Here is a 23258-nt window from a genome sequence, read left to right on the forward strand (position 1 = left end):
CAATGCCTCCCCCGCTGCAGGGGGAGACGGGGGGGTGGGAGAAGGAGAAGGTTATGCATAATTGTTATCATATAAATCAAATCATAATGTATTTAATCTCCCGTGGACAGATTCTGCGTGTAAACGGCAACAATCTGTCAAGGATCACATAGAATTACGTGTAAAATCCCCCCAGAAGTAAAACAAGTGGCACACTTTCACAAGATAATTTTACTTCTGGGTAAGTGAGATTATCATTTATTGAAAGTGTGTCTCAACACAAAACAAATTAAAAAGGAGAAAATAAAATAAATTAAACAGTTTAATATCAGATGATGAATTCCAGAAATAGCAGCTATTGTTTGTATTGTGTAGTATTGTGTAGTGTAGTGTAGTGTAGTGTAGTGTAGTGTGGTGTAGTGTAGTGTAGTGTAGTGTAGTGTAGTGTAGTGTAGTGTAGTGTAGTGTAGTGTAGTATTGTGTAGTGTAGTGTAGTGTAGTGTAGTGTAGTGTAGTGTGGTGTGGTGTGGTGTAGTGTAGTGTGGTGTGGTGTGGTGTAGTGTGGTGTGGTGTGGTGTGGTGTAGTGTAGTGTGGTGTGGTGTAGTGTAGTGTGGTGTGGTGTGGTGTAGTGTAGTGTAGTGTAGTGTAGTGTAGTGTAGTGTAGTGTAGTGTAGTGTGGTGTAGTGTAGTGTGGTGTAGTGTAGTGTGGTGTGGTGTGGTGTAGTGTGGTGTGGTGTAGTGTAGTGTGGTGTGGTGTAGTGTAGTGTAGTGTAGTGTGGTGTAGTGTAGTGTAGTGTAGTGTAGTGTAGTGTAGTGTAGTGTGGTGTAGTGTAGTGTAGTGTGGTGTAGTGTAGTGTGGTGTAGTGTAGTGTAGTGTGGTGTGGTGTAGTGTAGTGTAGTGTAGTGTGGTGTAGTGTAGTGTAGTGTAGCGTAGTGTGGTGTAGTGTAGTGTAGTGTGGTGTAGTGTAGCGTAGTGTAATGTGGTGTGGTGTAGTGTAGTGTAGTGTAGCGTAGTGTGGTGTAGTGTAGTGTGGTGTAGTGTAGTGTGGTATAGTGTAGTGTAGGATGGTGTAGTGTAGTATGGTGTAGTATGGTGTAGTGTGGTGTGGTGTAGTGTCGTATAGTGTAGTGTAGGATGGTGTAGTGTGGTGTAGTGTAGTGTAGTATGGTGTAGTATGGTGTAGTGTAGTGTAGGATGGTGTAGTGTAGTATGGTGTAGTATGGTGTAGTGTGGTGTGGTGTAGTGTGGTATAGTGTAGTGTAGGATGGTGTAGTGTAGTATGGTGTAGTGTAGTGTAGTGTGGCGTAGTGTAGTGTAGTGTGGTGTAGTGTGGTGTAGTGTAGTGTGGTATAGTGTAGTGTGGTATAGTGTAGTGTAGGATGGTGTAGTGTAGTATGGTGTAGTATGGTGTAGTGTAGTGTGGTATAGTGTAGTGTAGGATGGTGTAGTGTAGTGTAGTGTGGTGTGGTGTAGTGTAGTGTAGTGTAGTGTAGTGTAGTGTAGTGTAGTGTGGTGTGGTGTAGTGTAGTGTAGTGTGGTGTAGTGTAGTGTGGTGTAGTGTAGTGTAGTGTAGTGTAGTGTGGTGTAGTGTAGTGTAGTGTGGTGTAGTGTAGTGTAGTGTGGTGTAGTGTAGTGTAGTGTAGTGTAGTGTAGTGTAGTGTAGTGTGGTGTAGTGTAGTGTAGTGTAGTGTGGTGTGGTGTAGTGTAGTGTAGTGTGGTGTAGTGTAGTGTAGTGTAGTGTAGTGTAGTGTAGTGTAGCGTAGTGTGGTGTAGTGTAGTGTAGTGTGGTGTAGTGTAGCGTAGTGTAGTGTGGTGTGGTGTAGTGTAGTGTAGTGTAGCGTAGTGTGGTGTAGTGTAGTGTGGTGTAGTGTGGTATAGTGTCGTGTAGGATGGTGTAGTGTAGTATGGTGTAGTATGGTGTAGTGTGGTGTGGTGTAGTGTGGTATAGTGTAGTGTAGGATGGTGTAGTGTGGTGTAGTGTAGTGTAGTATGGTGTAGTATGGTGTAGTGTAGTGTAGGATGGTGTAGTGTAGTATGGTGTAGTATGGTGTAGTGTGGTGTGGTGTAGTGTAGTGTGGTATAGTGTAGTGTAGGATGGTGTAGTGTAGTATGGTGTAGTGTAGTGTAGTGTGGCGTAGTGTAGTGTAGTGTGGTGTAGTGTGGTGTAGTGTAGTGTGGTATAGTGTAGTGTGGTATAGTGTAGTGTAGGATGGTGTAGTGTAGTATGGTGTAGTATGGTGTAGTGTAGTGTGGTATAGTGTAGTGTAGGATGGTGTAGTGTGGTGTAGTGTGGTGTAGTGTGGTGTAGTGTAGTGTAGTATGGTGTGGTGTGGTGTAGTGTGGCGTAGTGTGGTGTAGTGTAGTGTAGTGTGGTGTAGTGTGGCGTAGTGTAGTGTAGTGTAGTGTGGTGTAGTGTAGTGTGGTGTAGTGTAGTGTAGTATGGTGTAGTATGGTGTAGTGTAGTGTAGGATGGTGTAGTGTAGTATGGTGTAGTATGGTGTAGTGTGGTGTGGTGTAGTGTGGTATAGTGTAGTGTAGGATGGTGTAGTGTGGTGTAGTGTAGTGTAGTATGGTGTAGTATGGTGTAGTGTAGTGTAGGATGGTGTAGTGTAGTATGGTGTAGTATGGTGTAGTATGGTGTAGTGTGGTGTAGTGTGGTGTAGTGTAGTATGGTGTAGTATGGTGTAGTGTAGTGTGGTGTGGTGTAGTGTGGTGTAGTATGGTGTAGTGTGGTGTAGTGGAGTGTAGTATGGTGTAGTATGGTGTAGTGTAGTGTAGGATGGTGTAGTGTAGTATGGTGGAGTATGGTGTAGTGTGGTGTGGTGTAGTGTAGTGTGGTATAGTGTAGTGTAGGATGGTGTAGTGTAGTATGGTGTAGTGCGGTGTAGTGTGGTGTAGTGTGGTGTAGTGTAGTATGGTGTAGTATGGTGTAGTGTAGTGTGGTGTGGTGTAGTGTAGTGTGGTGTGGTGTAGTATGGTGTAGTGTAGTGTAGTGTAGTATGGTGTAGTATGGTGTAGTGTGGTGTAGTGTAGTATGGTGTAGTGTGGTGTAGTGTAGTGTAGTGTAGGATGGTGTAGTATGGTGTAGTGTGGTGTAGTGTAGTATGGTGTAGTGTGGTGTAGTATGGTGTAGTGTGGTGTAGTGTAGTGTAGTATGGTGTAGTATGGTGTCGTGTAGTGTGGTGTGGTGTAGTGTAGTGTGGTGTGGTGTGGTGTAGTGTGGCGTAGTGTGGCGTAGTGTGGTGTAGTGTGGCGTAGTGTGGTGTAGTGTAGTGTGGTGTGGTGTAGTGTAGTGTGGTGTAGTGTAGTGTGGTGTAGTGTAGTGTGGTGTAGTGTAGTGTAGTATGGTGTAGTATGGTGTAGTGTAGGATGGTGTAGTGTAGTATGGTGTAGTATGGTGTAGTGTGGTGTGGTGTAGTGTAGTATGGTATAGTGTAGTGTAGGATGGTGTAGTGTAGTATGGTGTAGTATGGTGTAGTGTGGTGTAGTGTGGTGTAGTGTAGTGTAGTATGGTGTAGCATGGTGTAGTGTAGTGTAGTATGGTGTAGTATGGTGTTGTGTAGTGTAGTGTAGTGTAGTGTAGTGTGGTGTAGTGTAGTGTAGTGTGGTGTAGTGTAGTGTAGTGTGGTGTGGTGTAGTGTGGTGTAGTGTAGTGTAGTGTAGTGTAGTGTAGTGTAGTGTAGTGTAGTGTAGTGTAGTGTAGTGTAGGATGGTGTGGTGTAGTGTGGTGTGGTGTAGTGTAGTGTAGTGTAGTGTAGTGTGGTGTAGTGTAGTGTAGTGTAGTGTAGTGTAGTGTAGTGTAGTGTAGTGTAGTGTAGTGTAGTGTAGTGTAGTGTAGTGTAGTGTAGTGTAGTGTAGTGTAGGATGGTGTGGTGTGGTGTAGTCTAGTACAGTGTTGTATGTGGTGGTGTGGTATTGGTGGGTGCGGTATAGTTTGTGGTATGTGTGGTGGTAGGTGTGTTGTGTGTGTTGTGGTGTGTATTGTGGTAGGTGTGGTGTGTGTATTGTGGTAGGTGTGGTGGTGTGTGTTGTGGTAGGTAGGGTGGTGTGTGTTGTGGTAGGTGTTGTGTGTGTGTTGTGGTGTGTGTTGTGTTAGGTGTGGTGTTATGGTAGATGTGTCTTGCGGTAGGTGTGATGCGTGTGTTGTGGTGGTGTGTGTGTGTTGTGGTGGTGTGTGTGTTGTGTGGTGGTGTGTGTGTGTTGTGGTGGTGTGTGTGTGGTGGTAGGTGTGTGTTGTGGTAGGTGTGATGTGTGTGTTGTGGTGGTGTGTGTGTGTTGTGGTGGTGTGTGTGTTGTGTGGTGGTGTGTGTGTGTTGTGGTGGTGTGTGTGTGGTGGTAGGTGTGTGTTGTGGTGTTATGGTAGATGTGTGTTGTGGTAGGTGTGATGTGTATTCTGTGGTAGGTGTGGTGTTATGGTAGATGTGTGTTGTGGTGGTGTGTGCTGTGGTGTGTGTGGTGCGTGTGTGTTGTAGTGGTGTGTGTGTGTTGTGGTGGTGTGTGTGTGTTGTGGTGGTGTGTGTGTTGTGTGTGTGGTGGTAGGTGTGGTGTGTGTGTGTTGTAGTGGTGTGTGTGTGTTGTGGTGGTGTGTGTGTGTTGTGGTGGTGTGTGTGTTGTGTGTGTGTGGTGGTAGGTGTGTGTTGTGGTAGGTGTGATGTGTGTGTTGTGGTGTGTGTGTGTTGTGGTAGGTGTGGTGTTATGGTAGATGTGTGTTGTGGTAGGTGTGATGTGTATTCTGTGGTAGGTGTGGTGTTATGGTAGGTGTGTGTTGTGGTGGTGTGTGTTGTGGTAGGTGTGGTGTGTGTGTTGTGGTAGGTGTGGTGTGTGTGTTGTAGTAGATGTGTTGTGGTAGGTGTGATGTGTGTGTGTTGTGGTAGGTGTGATGTGTGTGTTGTGGTAGGTGTGGTGTGTGTGTTGTGGTAGGTGTGGCGTGTGTGTTGTGGTAGGTGTGGCGTGTGTATTGTGGTAGGTGTGTAAGTCGCTCTGGATAAGAGCGTCTGCTAAATGACTTAAATGTAAATGTAAATGTGTGGTGGTGTGTTTTGTGGCTGTGTGTGTTGTAGTAGATGTGTTGTGGTAGGTGTGATGTGTGTGTGTTGTGGTAGTTGTGACGTGTGTATTGTGGTAGGTGTGATGTGTGTGTTGTGTTAGGTGTAGTGGTGTGTGTTGTGGTAGGTGTGATTTGTGTGTTGTGGTGGTGTGTGTGTTGTGGTAGGTGTGGTGGTGTGTTGTGGTGGTGTGTGTGTTGTGGTAGGTGTGTGTGTGAGTTGGGGTAGGTGTGACGTGGGTGTTGTGGTGGTGTGTGTTGTTGTGAGTGTGTGCTGTGGTAGGTGTGTGTGTGTGTTTGGGTAGGTGTGACGTGTGTGTTGTGGTAGGTGTGTGTGTTGTGGTGGTGTGTGTGTTGTGGTGGTGTGTGTGTTGTGGTAGGTGTGATGTGTATGTTGTGGTAGGTGTGATGTGTGTATTGTGGTAGGTGTGATGTGTGTGTTGTGGTAGGTGTGGTGGTGTGTGTCTTGTGGTAGGTGTGATGTGCGTGTTGTGGTAGGTAGGGGTGTGTGTGTGTGTGTGTGTGTGTGTGTGTGTGTGTGTGTGTGTGTGTGTGTGTGTGTGTGTGTGTGTGTGTGTGTGTGTGTGTGTGTGTGTGTGTGTGTGTGTGTGTGTGTGTGTGTGTGTGTGTGTTGTGATGTGTGTGTTGTGTTGTGTGTGTTGTGGTAGGTGTGATGTGTGTGTTGTGGTAGGTGTGATGTGTGTGTTGTGGTAGGTGTGATGTGTGTGTTGTGGTAGGTGTGATGTGTGTGTTGTGGTAGGTGTGACGTGTGTGTTGTGGTAGGTGTGGTGTGTGTGTTGTGGTGATGTGTGTGTTGTGGTAGGTGTGATGTGTGTGTTGTGGTAGGTGTGATGTGTGTGTTGTGGTAGGTGTGATGTGTGTGTTGTGGTAGGTGTGACGTGTGTGTTGTGGTAGGTGTGGTGTGTGTGTTGTGGTGATGTGTGTGTTGTGGTAGGTGTGATGTGTGTGTTGTGGTAGGTGTAGTGGTGTGTGTTGTGGTGATGTGTGTGTTGTGGTAGGTGTGATGTGTGTGTTGTGGTAGGTGTGGTGTGTGTGTTGTGGTGGTGTGTGTGTTGTGGTAGGTGTGGTTGTGTGTGTGTTGTGGTAGGTGTGACGTGTGTGTTGTGGTAGGTGTGATGTGCGTGTTGTGGTAGGTGTGATGTGTGTGTGCGTGTATGTGTGTGTGTGTGTGTGTGTGTGTGTGTGTGTGTGTGTGTGTGTGTGTGTGTGTGTGTGTGTGTGTGTGTGTGTGTGTGTGTGTGTGTGTGTGTGTGTGTGTGTGTGTGTGTGTGTGTGTGTATGAGTACTAACCCACTATCTCCACCAGGTGTGATAACACCACTCCATCCTGCAGGTCTACTCTGAGGTCTGTGATGGGCTTCAGGCCTGGTCGCCTCTTCAACTGGCTGTTCACCCACAGCACATAGGTTGATAGCTGCTGCTACACACACACACACACACACACACACACACACACACACACACACACACACACACACACACACACACACACACACACACACACACACACACACACACACACACACACACAGACACAGGCACAGGCACAGGCACAGGCACACGCACACGCACACGCACACGCACACGCACACACACACACACACAACACACCAAAAACACAGCTTCAAAATATGTTTAAAGTTGTAATTTTGACTTCATATCATGATGATATTATAGATAGTAATTCCTTACATCCAGAGCTCTATCAATACATTTGACAGCATTATGGTTAGTGTTGGGGTAAGACCCAGGGATCCACACTAGTCTGGTGACAACATAAAACAACTATTGAGTTACCATGAAGTAGAGCTGGAACGATAAACCCACCACACAGACCAAACCCACTACTTACTATGAAGTAGAGCTGGGAAGATAAACCCACTACTTACTATGAAGTAGAGCTGGGACGATAAACCCACCACTTACTATGAAGTAGAGCTGGGACGATAAACCCACCACACAGACCAAACCCACTACTTACTATGAAGTAGAGCTGGGAAGATAAACCCACTACTTACTATGAAGTAGAGCTGGGATGATAAACCCACCACACAGACCAAACCCACTACTTACCATGAAGTAGAGCTGGGACGATAAACCCACCACTGACTATTAAGTAGAGCTGGGACGATAAACCCACCACTGACTATGAAGTAGAGCTGGGACGATAAACCCACCACTGACTATGAAGTAGAGCTGGGACGATAAACCCACCACTGACTATGAAGTAGAGCTGGGACGATAAACCCACCAATGACTATGAAGTAGAGCTGGGACGATAAACCCACCACACAGACCAAACCCACTACTTACCATGAAGTAGACCTGGGACGATAAACCCACCACTGACTATTAAGTAGAGCTGGGACGATAAACCCACCACTTACCATGAAGTAGAGCTGGGACGATAAACCCACCACTTACCATGAAGTAGACCTGGGACGATAAACCCACCACACAGACCAAACCCACCACTGACTATGGAGTAGAGCTGGAACGATAAACCCACTACTTACCATGAAGTAGAGCTGGGACGATAAACCCACTACTTACTATGAAGTAGAGCTGGGACGATAAACCCACTACTTACTATGAAGTAGAGCTGGGACGATAAACCCACCACTTACTATGAAGTAGAGCTGGGACGATAAACCCACCACTTACTATGAAGTAGAGCTGGGACGATAAACCCACCACTTACTATGAAGTAGAGCTGGGACGATAAACCCACCACTTACTATGAAGTAGAGCTGGGACGATAAACCCACCACTTACTATGAAGTAGAGCTGGGACGATAAACCCACCACACAGACCAAACCCACTACTTACCATTAAGTAGACCTGGGACGATAAACCCACCACTTACTATGAAGTAGAGCTGGGAAGATAAACCCACCACACGGACCAAACCCACTACTTACCATGAAGTAGAGCTGGGACGATAAACCCACCACACAGACCAAACTCACCACTGACTATGAAGTAGAGCTGGGACGATAAACTCACCACACAGACCAAACTCACCACTTACTATGAAGTAGAGCTGGGACGATAAACCCACCACACAGACCAAACTCACCACTTACTATGAATTAGAGCTGGGACGATAAACCCACCACTTACTATGAAGTAGAGCTGGGACGATAAACTCACCACTTACTATGAAGTTGAGCTGGGACGATAAACCCACCACACAGACCAAACTCACCACTTACTATGAATTAGAGCTGGGACGATAAACCCACCACTTACTATGAAGTAGAGCTGGGACGATAAACTCACCACTTACTATGAAGTTGAGCTGGGACGATAAACCCACCACTTACTATGAAGTTGAGCTGGGACGATAAACCCACCACTTACTATGAAGTAGAGCTGGGACGATAAACCCACCACTGACTATGAAGTAGAGCTGGGACGATAAACCCACCACACAGACCAAACCCACTACTTACTATGAAGTAGAGCTGGGACGATAAACCCACCACACAGACCAAACCAAACATTTATCGTGGACATCTGTCTGATATCATTCATTACGATAAATAACCTATAGGGCCCTTCTAGAGAAATGAGACATTTGAAATGAAATTGAAATACATTTTGTAATATGGGTGATTGTTAATGGGACAATTGATAGCTACAACGTTTCATGTAGTAGTAGTTAAAAAAATAACTGCTGTGATCATTAATGTCATAAATGTATCGTTCATCATTATTGTGGTCCTTCTGTAGCTCAGTTGGTAGAGCATGGCACTTGTAACGCCAGGGTAGTGGGTTCGATCCCCGGGACCACCCATATGTAGAATGTATGCACACATGACTGTAAGTCGCTTTGGATAAAAGCGTCTGCTAAATGGTATATATTATTATTATTATTATTATTATTATAATTCAGTGGAGGGCTCTACAGTGGGACCATTTAACTCCCTTATTGTTTCTAAATATTTTGCTGTGCTAACAGCCATTTTAATTTAGAAGCACCAGAGCGCCTAGAAGAATATGTTTCACTGTGCTCCTTAATGTCTTTAGAAGCAGCAGAGCACCTAGAAGAATATGTTTCACTGTGCTCCTTCATGTCTTTAGAAGCAGCAGAGCACCTAGAAGAATATGTTTCACTGTGCTCCTTAATGTCTTTAGAAGCACCAGAGCGCCTAGAAGAATATGTTTCACTGTGCTCCTTAATGTCTTTATAAGCACCAGAGCGCCTAGAAGAATATGTTTCACTGTGCTCCTTAATGTCTTTAGAAGCACCAGAGCGCCTAGAAGAATATGTTTCACTGTGCTCCTTAATGTCTTTAGAATCACCAGAGCGCCTAGAAGAATATGTTTCACTGTGCTCCTTAATGTCTTTATAAGCACCAGAGCACCTAGAAGAATATGTTTCACTGTGCTCCTTAATGTCTTTAGAAGCACCAGAGCGCCTAGAAGAATATGTTTCACTGTGCTCCTTAATGTCTTTAGAATCACCAGAGCGCCTAGAAGAATATGTTTCACTGTGCTCCTTAATGTCTTTAGAAGCAGCAGAGCGCCTAGAAGAATATGTTTCACTGTGCTCCTTAATGTCTTTAGAAGCACCAGAGCACCTAGAAGAATATGTTTCACTGTGCTCCTTAATGTCTTTAGAAGCAGCAGAGCACCTAGAAGAATATGTTTCACTGTGCTCCTTAATGTCTTTAGAAGCACCAGAGCGCCTAGAAGAATATGTTTCACTGTGCTCCTTAATGTCTTTAGAAGCAGCAGAGCGCCTAGAAGAATATGTTTCACTGTGCTCCTTAATGTCTTTAGAAGCACCAGAGCGCCTAGAAGAATATGTTTCACTGTGCTCCTTAATGTCTTTAGAAGCACCAGAGCACCTAGAAGAATATGTTTCACTGTGCTCCTTAATGTCTTTAGAAGCACCAGAGCACCTAGAAGAATATGTTTCACTGTGCTCCTTAATGTCTTTAGAAGCACCAGAGCACCTAGAAGAATATGTTTCACTGTGCTCCTTAATGTCTTTAGAAGCACCAGAGCGCCTAGAAGAATATGTTTCACTGTGCTCCTTAATGTCTTTAGAAGCACCAGAGCGCCTAGAAGAATATGTTTCACTGTGCTCCTTAATGTCTTTAGAAGCAGCAGAGCGCCTAGAAGAATATGTTTCACTGTGCTCCTTAATGTCTTTAGAAGCAGCAGAGCGCCTAGAAGAATATGTTTCACTGTGCTCCTTAATGTCTTTAGAAGCACCAGAGCACCTAGAAGAATATGTTTCACTGTGCTCCTTAATGTCTTTAGAAGCACCAGAGCACCTAGAAGAATATGTTTCACTGTGCTCCTTAATGTCTTTAGAAGCACCAGAGCGCCTAGAAGAATATGTTTCACTGTGCTCCTTAATGTCTTTAGAAGCACCAGAGCACCTAGAAGAATATGTTTCACTGTGCTCCTTAATGTCTTTAGAAGCACCAGAGCGCCTAGAAGAATATGTTTCACTGTGCTCCTTAATGTCTTTAGAAGCAGCAGAGCGCCTAGAAGAATATGTTTCACTGTGCTCCTTAATGTCTTTAGAAGCACCAGAGCGCCTAGAAGAATATGTTTCACTGTGCTCCTTAATGTCTTTAGAAGCACCAGAGCGCCTAGAAGAATATGTTTCACTGTGCTCCTTAGTGTCTTTAGAAGCAGCAGAGCGCCTAGAAGAATATGTTTCACTGTGCTCCTTAATGTCTTTAGAAGCACCAGAGCACCTAGAAGAATATGTTTCACTGTGCTCCTTAATGTCTTTAGAAGCACCAGAGCACCTAGAAGAATATGTTTCACTGTGCTCCTTAATGTCTTTAGAAGCACCAGAGCACCTAGAAGAATTTGTTTCACTGTGCTCCTTAATGTCTTTAGAAGCGCCAGAGCGCCTAGAAGAATATGTTTCACTGTGCTCCTTAATGTCTTTAGAAGCACCAGAGCGCCTAGAAGAATATGTTTCACTGTGCTCCTTAATGTCTTTAGAAGCACCAGAGCGCCTAGAAGAATATGTTTCACTGTGCTCCTTAATGTCTTTAGAAGCAGCAGAGCGCCTAGAAGAATATGTTTCACTGTGCTCCTTAATGTCTTTAGAAGCACCAGAGCGCCTAGAAGAATATGTTTCACTGTGCTCCTTAATGTCTTTAGAAGCACCAGAGCGCCTAGAAGAATATGTTTCACTGTGCTCCTTAATGTCTTTAGAAGCACCAGAGCACCTAGAAGAATATGTTTCACTGTGCTCCTTAATGTCTTTAGAAGCACCAGAGCACCTAGAAGAATATGTTTCACTGTGCTCCTTAATGTCTTTAGAAGCACCAGAGCGCCTAGAAGAATATGTTTCACTGTGCTCCTTAATGTCTTTAGAAGCACCAGAGCACCTAGAAGAATATGTTTCACTGTGCTCCTTAATGTCTTTAGAAGCACCAGAGCGCCTAGAAGAATATGTTTCACTGTGCTCCTTAATGTCTTTAGAAGCAGCAGAGCGCCTAGAAGAATATGTTTCACTGTGCTCCTTAATGTCTTTAGAAGCACCAGAGCACCTAGAAGAATATGTTTCACTGTGCTCCTTAATGTCTTTAGAAGCACCAGAGCGCCTAGAAGAATATGTTTCACTGTGCTCCTTAATGTCTTTAGAAGCACCAGAGCGCCTAGAAGAATATGTTTCACTGTGCTCCTTAATGTCTTTAGAAGCACCAGAGCGCCTAGAAGAATATGTTTCACTGTGCTCCTTAATGTCTTTAGAAGCAGCAGAGCACCTAGAAGAATATGTTTCACTGTGCTCCTTAATGTCTTTAGAAGCAGCAGAGCGCCTAGAAGAATATGTTTCACTGTGCTCCTTAATGTCTTTAGAAGCACCAGAGCGCCTAGAAGAATATGTTTCACTGTGCTCCTTAATGTCTTTAGAAGCACCAGAGCACCTAGAAGAATATGTTTCACTGTGCTCCTTAATGTCTTTAGAAGCACCAGAGCACCTAGAAGAATATGTTTCACTGTGCTCCTTAATGTCTTTAGAAGCACCAGAGCGCCTAGAATAATATGTTTCACTGTGCTCCTTAATGTCTTTAGAAGCACCAGAGCACCTAGAAGAATATGTTTCACTGTGCTCCTTAATGTCTTTAGAAGCACCAGAGCACCTAGAAGAATATGTTTCACTGTGCTCCTTAATGTCTTTAGAAGCACCAGAGCACCTAGAAGAATATGTTTCACTGTGCTCCTTAATGTCTTTAGAAGCACCAGAGCACCTAGAAGAATATGTTTCACTGTGCTCCTTAATGTCTTTAGAAGCACCAGAGCGCCTAGAAGAATATGTTTCACTGTGCTCCTTAATGTCTTTAGAAGCAGCAGAGCGCCTAGAAGAATATGTTTCACTGTGCTCCTTAATGTCTTTAGAAGCACAGAGCGCCTAGAAGAATATGTTTCACTGTGCTCCTTAATGTCTTTAGAAGCACCAGAGCGCCTAGAAGAATATGTTTCACTGTGCTCCTTAATGTCTTTAGAAGCAGCAGAGCGCCTAGAAGAATATGTTTCACTGTGCTCCTTAATGTCTTTAGAAGCAGCAGAGCGCCTAGAAGAATATGTTTCACTGTGCTCCTTAATGTCTTTAGAAGCACCAGAGCGCCTAGAAGAATATGTTTCACTGTGCTCCTTAATGTCTTTAGAAGCAGCAGAGCGCCTAGAAGAATATGTTTCACTGTGCTCCTTAATGTCTTTAGAAGCACCAGAGCGCCTAGAAGAATATGTTTCACTGTGCTCCTTAATGTCTTTAGAAGCACCAGAGCGCCTAGAAGAATATGTTTCACTGTGCTCCTTAATGTCTTTAGAAGCACCAGAGCGCCTAGAAGAATATGTTTCACTGTGCTCCTTAATGTCTTTAGAAGCACCAGAGCACCTAGAAGAATATGTTTCACTGTGCTCCTTAATGTCTTTAGAAGCACCAGAGCGCCTAGAAGAATATGTTTCACTGTGCTCCTTAATGTCTTTAGAAGCACCAGAGCGCCTAGAAGAATATGTTTCACTGTGCTCCTTAATGTCTTTAGAAGCACCAGAGCGCCTAGAAGAATATGTTTCACTGTGCTCCTTAATGTCTTTAGAAGCAGCAGAGCGCCTAGAATAATATGTTTCACTGTGCTCCTTAATGTCTTTAGAAGCAGCAGAGCGCCTAGAAGAATATGTTTCACTGTGCTCCTTAATGTCTTTAGAAGCACCAGAGCGCCTAGAAGAATATGTTTCACTGTGCTCCTTAATGTCTTTAGAAGCACCAGAGCACCTAGAAGAATATGTTTCACTGTGCTCCTTAATGTCTTTAGAAGCACCAGAGCGCCTAGAAGAATATGTTTCACTGTGCTCCTTAATGTCTTTAGAAGCAGCAGAGCACCTAGAAGAATATGTTTCACTGTGCTCCTTAATGTCTTTAGAAGCACCAGAGTGCCTAGAAGAATATGTTTCACTGTGCTCCTTAATGTCTTTAGAAGCACCAGAGCGCCTAGAAGAATATGTTTCACTGTGCTCCTTAATGTCTTTAGAAGCAGCAGAGCGCCTAGAAGAATATGTTTCACTGTGCTCCTTAATGTCTTTAGAAGCACCAGAGCACCTAGAAGAATATGTTTCACTGTGCTCCTTAATGTCTTTAGAAGCACCAGAGCACCTAGAAGAATATGTTTCACTGTGCTCCTTAATGTCTTTAGAAGCACCAGAGCACCTAGAAGAATATGTTTCACTGTGCTCCTTAATGTCTTTAGAAGCAGCCAGAGCGCCTAGAAGAATATGTTTCACTGTGCTCCTTAATGTCTTTAGAAGCACCAGAGCGCCTAGAAGAATATGTTTCACTGTGCTCCTTAATGTCTTTAGAAGCACCAGAGCGCCTAGAAGAATATGTTTCACTGTGCTCCTTAATGTCTTTAGAAGCAGCAGAGCGCCTAGAAGAATATGTTTCACTGTGCTCCTTAATGTCTTTAGAAGCACCAGAGCGCCTAGAAGAATATGTTTCACTGTGCTCCTTAATGTCTTTAGAAGCACCAGAGCGCCTAGAAGAATATGTTTCACTGTGCTCCTTAATGTCTTTAGAAGCACCAGAGCGCCTAGAAGAATATGTTTCACTGTGCTCCTTAATGTCTTTAGAAGCACCAGAGCGCCTAGAAGAATATGTTTCACTGTGCTCCTTAATGTCTTTAGAAGCACCAGAGCGCCTAGAAGAATATGTTTCACTGTGCTCCTTAATGTCTTTAGAAGCACCAGAGCGCCTAGAAGAATATGTTTCACTGTGCTCCTTAATGTCTTTAGAAGCACCAGAGCGCCTAGAAGAATATGTTTCACTGTGCTCCTTAATGTCTTTAGAAGCAGCAGAGCGCCTAGAAGAATATGTTTCACTGTGCTCCTTAATGTCTTTAGAAGCAGCAGAGCGCCTAGAAGAATATGTTTCACTGTGCTCCTTAATGTCTTTAGAAGCACCAGAGCGCCTAGAAGAATATGTTTCACTGTGCTCCTTAATGTCTTTAGAAGCACCAGAGCACCTAGAAGAATATGTTTCACTGTGCTCCTTAATGTCTTTAGAAGCACCAGAGCGCCTAGAAGAATATGTTTCACTGTGCTCCTTAATGTCTTTAGAAGCACCAGAGCACCTAGAAGAATATGTTTCACTGTGCTCCTTAATGTCTTTAGAAGCACCAGAGCACCTAGAAGAATATGTTTCACTGTGCTCCTTAATGTCTTTAGAAGCACCAGAGCGCCTAGAAGAATATGTTTCACTGTGCTCCTTAATGTCTTTAGAAGCACCAGAGCACCTAGAAGAATATGTTTCACTGTGCTCCTTAATGTCTTTAGAAGCACCAGAGCACCTAGAAGAATATGTTTCACTGTGCTCCTTAATGTCTTTAGAAGCACCAGAGCGCCTAGAAGAATATGTTTCACTGTGCTCCTTAATGTCTTTAGAAGCAGCAGAGCACCTAGAAGAATATGTTTCACTGTGCTCCTTAATGTCTTTAGAAGCACCAGAGCGCCTAGAAGAATATGTTTCACTGTGCTCCTTAATGTCTTTAGAAGCACCAGAGCACCTAGAAGAATATGTTTCACTGTGCTCCTTAATGTCTTTAGAAGCACCAGAGCACCTAGAAGAATATGTTTCACTGTGCTCCTTAATGTCTTTAGAAGCAGCAGAGCGCCTAGAAGAATATGTTTCACTGTGCTCCTTAATGTCTTTAGAAGCAGCAGAGCGCCTAGAAGAATATGTTTCACTGTGCTCCTTAATGTCTTTAGAAGCAGCAGAGCGCCTAGAAGAATATGTTTCACTGTGCTCCTTAATGTCTTTAGAAGCACCAGAGCACCTAGAAGAATATGTTTCACTGTGCTCCTTAATGTCTTTAGAAGCACCAGAGCACCTAGAAGAATATGTTTCACTGTGCTCCTTAATGTCTTTAGAAGCACCAGAGCGCCTAGAAGAATATGTTTCACTGTGCTCCTTAATGTCTTTAGAAGCACCAGAGCACCTAGAAGAATATGTTTCACTGTGCTCCTTAATGTCTTTAGAAGCACCAGAGCGCCTAGAAGAATATGTTTCACTGTGCTCCTTAATGTCTTTAGAAGCAGCAGAGCGCCTAGAAGAATATGTTTCACTGTGCTCCTTAATGTCTTTAGAAGCACCAGAGCGCCTAGAAGAATATGTTTCACTGTGCTCCTTAATGTCTTTAGAAGCACCAGAGCACCTAGAAGAATATGTTTCACTGTGCTCCTTAATGTCTTTAGAAGCACCAGAGCACCTAGAAGAATATGTTTCACTGTGCTCCTTAATGTCTTTAGAAGCACCAGAGCGCCTAGAAGAATATGTTTCACTGTGCTCCTTAATGTCTTTAGAAGCAGCAGAGCACCTAGAAGAATATGTTTCACTGTGCTCCTTAATGTCTTTAGAAGCAGCAGAGCACCTAGAAGAATATGTTTCACTGTGCTCCTTAATGTCTTTAGAAGCAGCAGAGCACCTAGAAGAATATGTTTCACTGTGCTCCTTAATGTCTTTAGAAGCAGCAGAGCACCTAGAAGAATATGTTTCACTGTGCTCCTTAATGTCTTTAGAAGCACCAGAGCACCTAGAAGAATATGTTTCACTGTGCTCCTTAATGTCTTTAGAAGCAGCAGAGCACCTAGAAGAATATGTTTCACTGTGCTCCTTAATGTCTTTAGAAGCACCAGAGCGCCTAGAAGAATATGTTTCACTGTGCTCCTTAATGTCTTTAGAAGCACCAGAGCACCTAGAAGAATATGTTTCACTGTGCTCCTTAATGTCTTTAGAAGCACCAGAGCACCTAGAAGAATATGTTTCACTGTGCTCCTTAATGTCTTTAGAAGCAGCAGAGCACCTAGAAGAATATGTTTCACTGTGCTCCTTAATGTCTTTAGAAGCACCAGAGCACCTAGAAGAATATGTTTCACTGTGCTCCTTAATGTCTTTAGAAGCACCAGAGCACCTAGAAGAATATGTTTCACTGTGCTCCTTAATGTCTTTAGAAGCAGCAGAGCACCTAGAAGAATATGTTTCACTGTGCTCCTTAATGTCTTTAGAAGCACCAGAGCACCTAGAAGAATATGTTTCACTGTGCTCCTTAATGTCTTTAGAAGCACCAGAGCACCTAGAAGAATATGTTTCACTGTGCTCCTTAATGTCTTTAGAAGCACCAGAGCACCTAGAAGAATATGTTTCACTGTGCTCCTTAATGTCTTTAGAAGCACCAGAGCACCTAGAAGAATATGTTTCACTGTGCTCCTTAATGTCTTTAGAAGCACCAGAGCACCTAGAAGAATATGTTTCACTGTGCTCCTTAATGTCTTTAGAAGCACCAGAGCACCTAGAAGAATATGTTTCACTGTGCTCCTTAATGTCTTTAGAAGCAGCAGAGCACCTAGAAGAATATGTTTCACTGTGCTCCTTAATGTCTTTAGAAGCACCAGAGCACCTAGAAGAATATGTTTCACTGTGCTCCTTAATGTCTTTAGAAGCACCAGAGCGCCTAGAAGAATATGTTTCACTGTGCTCCTTAATGTCTTTAGAAGCACCAGAGCGCCTAGAAGAATATGTTTCACTGTGCTCCTTAATGTCTTTAGAAGCACCAGAGCACCTAGAAGAATATGTTTCACTGTGCTCCTTAATGTCTTTAGAAGCACCAGAGCGCCTAGAAGAATATGTTTCACTGTGCTCCTTAATGTCTTTAGAAGCACCAGAGCACCTAGAAGAATATGTTTCACTGTGCTCCTTAATGTCTTTAGAAGCACCAGAGCGCCTAGAAGAATATGTTTCACTGTGCTCCTTAATGTCTTTAGAAGCAGCAGAGCGCCTAGAATAATATGTTTCACTGTGCTCCTTAATGTCTTTAGAAGCAGCAGAGCACCTAGAAGAATATGTTTCACTGTGCTCCTTAATGTCTTTAGAAGCACCAGAGCACCTAGAAGAATATGTTTCACTGTGCTCCTTAATGTCTTTAGAAGCACCAGAGCACCTAGAAGAATATGTTTCACTGTGCTCCTTAATGTCTTTAGAAGCACCAGAGCACCTAGAAGAATATGTTTCACTGTGCTCCTTAATGTCTTTAGAAGCACCAGAGCACCTAGAAGAATATGTTTCACTGTGCTCCTTAATGTCTTTAGAAGCACCAGAGCACCTAGAAGAATATGTTTCACTGTGCTCCTTAATGTCTTTAGAAGCACCAGAGCGCCTAGAAGAATATGTTTCACTGTGCTCCTTAATGTCTTTAGAAGCAGCAGAGCACCTAGAAGAATATGTTTCACTGTGCTCCTTAATGTCTTTAGAAGCAGCAGAGCACCTAGAAGAATATGTTTCACTGTGCTCCTTAATGTCTTTAGAAGCAGCAGAGCGCCTAGAAGAATATGTTTCACTGTGCTCCTTAATGTCTTTAGAAGCAGCAGAGCGCCTAGAAGAATATGTTTCACTGTGCTCCTTAATGTCTTTAGAAGCACCAGAGCACCTAGAAGAATATGTTTCACTGTGCTCCTTAATGTCTTTAGAAGCACCAGAGCACCTAGAAGAATATGTTTCACTGTGCTCCTTAATGTCTTTAGAAGCACCAGAGCGCCTAGAAGAATATGTTTCACTGTGCTCCTTAATGTCTTTAGAAGCACCAGAGCACCTAGAAGAATATGTTTCACTGTGCTCCTTAATGTCTTTAGAAGCACCAGAGCGCCTAGAAGAATATGTTTCACTGTGCTCCTTAATGTCTTTAGAAGCACCAGAGCACCTAGAAGAATATGTTTCACTGTGCTCCTTAATGTCTTTAGAAGCACCAGAGCACCTAGAAGAATATGTTTCACTGTGCTCCTTAATGTCTTTAGAAGCAGCAGAGCGCCTAGAAGAATATGTTTCACTGTGCTCCTTAATGTCTTTAGAAGCAGCAGAGCGCCTAGAAGAATATGTTTCACTGTGCTCCTTAATGTCTTTAGAAGCAGCAGAGCGCCTAGAAGAATATGTTTCACTGTGCTCCTTAATGTCTTTAGAAGCACCAGAGCACCTAGAAGAATATGTTTCACTGTGCTCCTTAATGTCTTTAGAAGCACCAGAGCACCTAGAAGAATATGTTTCACTGTGCTCCTTAATGTCTTTAGAAGCACCAGAGCGCCTAGAAGAATATGTTTCACTGTGCTCCTTAATGTCTTTAGAAGCACCAGAGTACCTAGAAGAATATGTTTCACTGTGCTCCTTAATGTCTTTAGAAGCACCAGAGCGCCTAGAAGAATATGTTTCACTGTGCTCCTTAATGTCTTTAGAAGCAGCAGAGCGCCTAGAAGAATATGTTTCACTGTGCTCCTTAATGTCTTTAGAAGCACCAGAGCGCCTAGAAGAATATGTTTCACTGTGCTCCTTAATGTCTTTAGAAGCACCAGAGCGCCTAGAAGAATATGTTTCACTGTGCTCCTTAATGTCTTTAGAAGCAGCAGAGCGCCTAGAAGAATATGTTTCACTGTGCTCCTTAATGTCTTTAGAAGCACCAGAGCACCTAGAAGAATATGTTTCACTGTGCTCCTTAATGTCTTTAGAAGCACCAGAGCACCTAGAAGAATATGTTTCACTGTGCTCCTTAATGTCTTTAGAAGCACCAGAGCACCTAGAAGAATATGTTTCACTGTGCTCCTTAATGTCTTTAGAAGCAGCAGAGCGCCTAGAAGAATATGTTTCACTGTGCTCCTTAATGTCTTTAGAAGCACCAGAGCACCTAGAAGAATATGTTTCACTGTGCTCCTTAATGTCTTTAGAAGCACCAGAGCGCCTAGAAGAATATGTTTCACTGTGCTCCTTAATGTCTTTAGAAGCAGCAGAGCGCCTAGAAGAATATGTTTCACTGTGCTCCTTAATGTCTTTAGAAGCACCAGAGCGCCTAGAAGAATATGTTTCACTGTGCTCCTTAATGTCTTTAGAAGCACCAGAGCGCCTAGAAGAATATGTTTCACTGTGCTCCTTAATGTCTTTAGAAGCACCAGAGCGCCTAGAAGAATATGTTTCACTGTGCTCCTTAATGTCTTTAGAAGCACCAGAGCACCTAGAAGAATATGTTTCACTGTGCTCCTTAATGTCTTTAGAAGCACCAGAGCGCCTAGAAGAATATGTTTCACTGTGCTCCTTAATGTCTTTAGAAGCACCAGAGCGCCTAGAAGAATATGTTTCACTGTGCTCCTTAATGTCTTTAGAAGCACCAGAGCGCCTAGAAGAATATGTTTCACTGTGCTCCTTAATGTCTTTAGAAGCAGCAGAGCACCTAGAATAATATGTTTCACTGTGCTCCTTAATGTCTTTAGAAGCAGCAGAGCGCCTAGAAGAATATGTTTCACTGTGCTCCTTAATGTCTTTAGAAGCACCAGAGCGCCTAGAAGAATATGTTTCACTGTGCTCCTTAATGTCTTTAGAAGCACCAGAGCACCTAGAAGAATATGTTTCACTGTGCTCCTTAATGTCTTTAGAAGCACCAGAGCGCCTAGAAGAATATGTTTCACTGTGCTCCTTAATGTCTTTAGAAGCACCAGAGCACCTAGAAGAATATGTTTCACTGTGCTCCTTAATGTCTTTAGAAGCACCAGAGCACCTAGAAGAATATGTTTCACTGTGCTCCTTAATGTCTTTAGAAGCACCAGAGCGCCTAGAAGAATATGTTTCACTGTGCTCCTTAATGTCTTTAGAAGCAGCAGAGCGCCTAGAAGAATATGTTTCACTGTGCTCCTTAATGTCTTTAGAAGCAGCAGAGCGCCTAGAAGAATATGTTTCACTGTGCTCCTTAATGTCTTTAGAAGCAGCAGAGCGCCTAGAAGAATATGTTTCACTGTGCTCCTTAATGTCTTTAGAAGCAGCAGAGCGCCTAGAAGAATATGTTTCACTGTGCTCCTTAATGTCTTTAGAAGCACCAGAGCACCTAGAAGAATATGTTTCACTGTGCTCCTTAATGTCTTTAGAAGCACCAGAGCACCTAGAAGAATATGTTTCACTGTGCTCCTTAATGTCTTTAGAAGCACCAGAGCACCTAGAAGAATATGTTTCACTGTGCTCCTTAATGTCTTTAGAAGCACCAGAGCACCTAGAAGAATATGTTTCACTGTGCTCCTTAATGTCTTTAGAAGCACCAGAGCGCCTAGAAGAATATGTTTCACTGTGCTCCTTAATGTCTTTAGAAGCAGCAGAGCGCCTAGAAGAATATGTTTCACTGTGCTCCTTAATGTCTTTAGAAGCACCAGAGCGCCTAGAAGAATATGTTTCACTGTGCTCCTTAATGTCTTTAGAAGCACCAGAGCGCCTAGAAGAATATGTTTCACTGTGCTCCTTAATGTCTTTAGAAGCAGCAGAGCGCCTAGAAGAATATGTTTCACTGTGCTCCTTAATGTCTTTAGAAGCACCAGAGCACCTAGAAGAATATGTTTCACTGTGCTCCTTAATGTCTTTAGAAGCACCAGAGCACCTAGAAGAATATGTTTCACTGTGCTCCTTAATGTCTTTAGAAGCACCAGAGCACCTAGAAGAATATGTTTCACTGTGCTCCTTAATGTCTTTAGAAGCGCCAGAGCGCCTAGAAGAATATGTTTCACTGTGCTCCTTAATGTCTTTAGAAGCACCAGAGCGCCTAGAAGAATATGTTTCACTGTGCTCCTTAATGTCTTTAGAAGCACCAGAGCGCCTAGAAGAATATGTTTCACTGTGCTCCTTAATGTCTTTAGAAGCAGCAGAGCGCCTAGAAGAATATGTTTCACTGTGCTCCTTAATGTCTTTAGAAGCACCAGAGCGCCTAGAAGAATATGTTTCACTGTGCTCCTTAATGTCTTTAGAAGCACCAGAGCGCCTAGAAGAATATGTTTCACTGTGCTCCTTAATGTCTTTAGAAGCACCAGAGCGCCTAGAAGAATATGTTTCACTGTGCTCCTTAATGTCTTTAGAAGCACCAGAGCACCTAGAAGAATATGTTTCACTGTGCTCCTTAATGTCTTTAGAAGCACCAGAGCGCCTAGAAGAATATGTTTCACTGTGCTCCTTAATGTCTTTAGAAGCACCAGAGCGCCTAGAAGAATATGTTTCACTGTGCTCCTTAATGTCTTTAGAAGCACCAGAGCACCTAGAAGAATATGTTTCACTGTGCTCCATAATGTCTTTAGAAGCAGCAGAGCACCTAGAATAATATGTTTCACTGTGCTCCTTAATGTCTTTAGAAGCAGCAGAGCACCTAGAAGAATATGTTTCACTGTGCTCCTTAATGTCTTTAGAAGCACCAGAGCGCCTAGAAGAATATGTTTCACTGTGCTCCTTAATGTCTTTAGAAGCACCAGAGCACCTAGAAGAATATGTTTCACTGTGCTCCTTAATGTCTTTAGAAGCACCAGAGCGCCTAGAAGAATATGTTTCACTGTGCTCCTTAATGTCTTTAGAAGCACCAGAGCGCCTAGAAGAATATGTTTCACTGTGCTCCTTAATGTCTTTAGAAGCACCAGAGCACCTAGAAGAATATGTTTCACTGTGCTCCTTAATGTCTTTAGAAGCACCAGAGCGCCTAGAAGAATATGTTTCACTGTGCTCCTTAATGTCTTTAGAAGCACCAGAGCGCCTAGAAGAATATGTTTCACTGTGCTCCTTAATGTCTTTAGAAGCACCAGAGCACCTAGAAGAATATGTTTCACTGTGCTCCTTAATGTCTTTAGAAGCACCAGAGCGCCTAGAAGAATATGTTTCACTGTGCTCCTTAATGTCTTTAGAAGCACCAGAGCGCCTAGAAGAATATGTTTCACTGTGCTCCTTAATGTCTTTAGAAGCACCAGAGTGCCTAGAAGAATATGTTTCACTGTGCTCCTTAATGTCTTTAGAAGCACCAGAGCGCCTAGAAGAATATGTTTCACTGTGCTCCTTAATGTCTTTAGAAGCAGCAGAGCGCCTAGAAGAATATGTTTCACTGTGCTCCTTAATGTCTTTAGAAGCAGCAGAGCACCTAGAAGAATATGTTTCACTGTGCTCCTTAATGTCTTTAGAAGCACCAGAGCACCTAGAAGAATATGTTTCACTGTGCTCCTTAATGTCTTTAGAAGCACCAGAGCACCTAGAAGAATATGTTTCACTGTGCTCCTTAATGTCTTTAGAAGCACCAGAGCGCCTAGAATAATATGTTTCACTGTGCTCCTTAATGTCTTTAGAAGCACCAGAGCACCTAGAAGAATATGTTTCACTGTGCTCCTTAATGTCTTTAGAAGCACCAGAGCACCTAGAAGAATATGTTTCACTGTGCTCCTTAATGTCTTTAGAAGCACCAGAGCACCTAGAAGAATATGTTTCACTGTGCTCCTTAATGTCTTTAGAAGCACCAGAGCACCTAGAAGAATATGTTTCACTGTGCTCCTTAATGTCTTTAGAAGCACCAGAGCGCCTAGAAGAATATGTTTCACTGTGCTCCTTAATGTCTTTAGAAGCAGCAGAGCGCCTAGAAGAATATGTTTCACTGTGCTCCTTAATGTCTTTAGAAGCAGCAGAGCACCTAGAAGAATATGTTTCACTGTGCTCCTTAATGTCTTTAGAAGCAGCAGAGCGCCTAGAAGAATATGTTTCACTGTGCTCCTTAATGTCTTTAGAAGCAGCAGAGCGCCTAGAAGAATATGTTTCACTGTGCTCCTTAATGTCTTTAGAAGCAGCAGAGCGCCTAGAAGAATATGTTTCACTGTGCTCCTTAATGTCTTTAGAAGCACCAGAGCACCTTGAAGAATATGTTTC

General features: G+C 43.3%; 1 protein-coding gene across 2 annotated transcripts in view; it reads right to left on the reverse strand.

Moving 5' to 3' along the window:
• LOC124007381 (dixin-like) overlaps positions 1-23258 on the reverse strand; it is a 100155-nt gene that overhangs the window by 68967 nt on the left and 7930 nt on the right. For both annotated transcript variants that reach the window (XM_046317885.1, XM_046317884.1), the window contains exons 2-3: positions 6337-6466; positions 1-14 (exon numbers count right to left, since the gene is read on the reverse strand). The exon at positions 1-14 is cut by the window's left edge and continues 112 nt beyond it. In XM_046317885.1, coding sequence (XP_046173841.1) covers positions 1-14; positions 6337-6466 — 144 coding nt within the window. The remainder of the gene's footprint in view (positions 15-6336; positions 6467-23258) is intronic.

Source organism: Oncorhynchus gorbuscha, linkage group LG20 (genome assembly GCF_021184085.1).
Source record: "Oncorhynchus gorbuscha isolate QuinsamMale2020 ecotype Even-year linkage group LG20, OgorEven_v1.0, whole genome shotgun sequence".
Classification (NCBI taxonomy): Eukaryota; Metazoa; Chordata; class Actinopteri; order Salmoniformes; family Salmonidae; genus Oncorhynchus; species Oncorhynchus gorbuscha.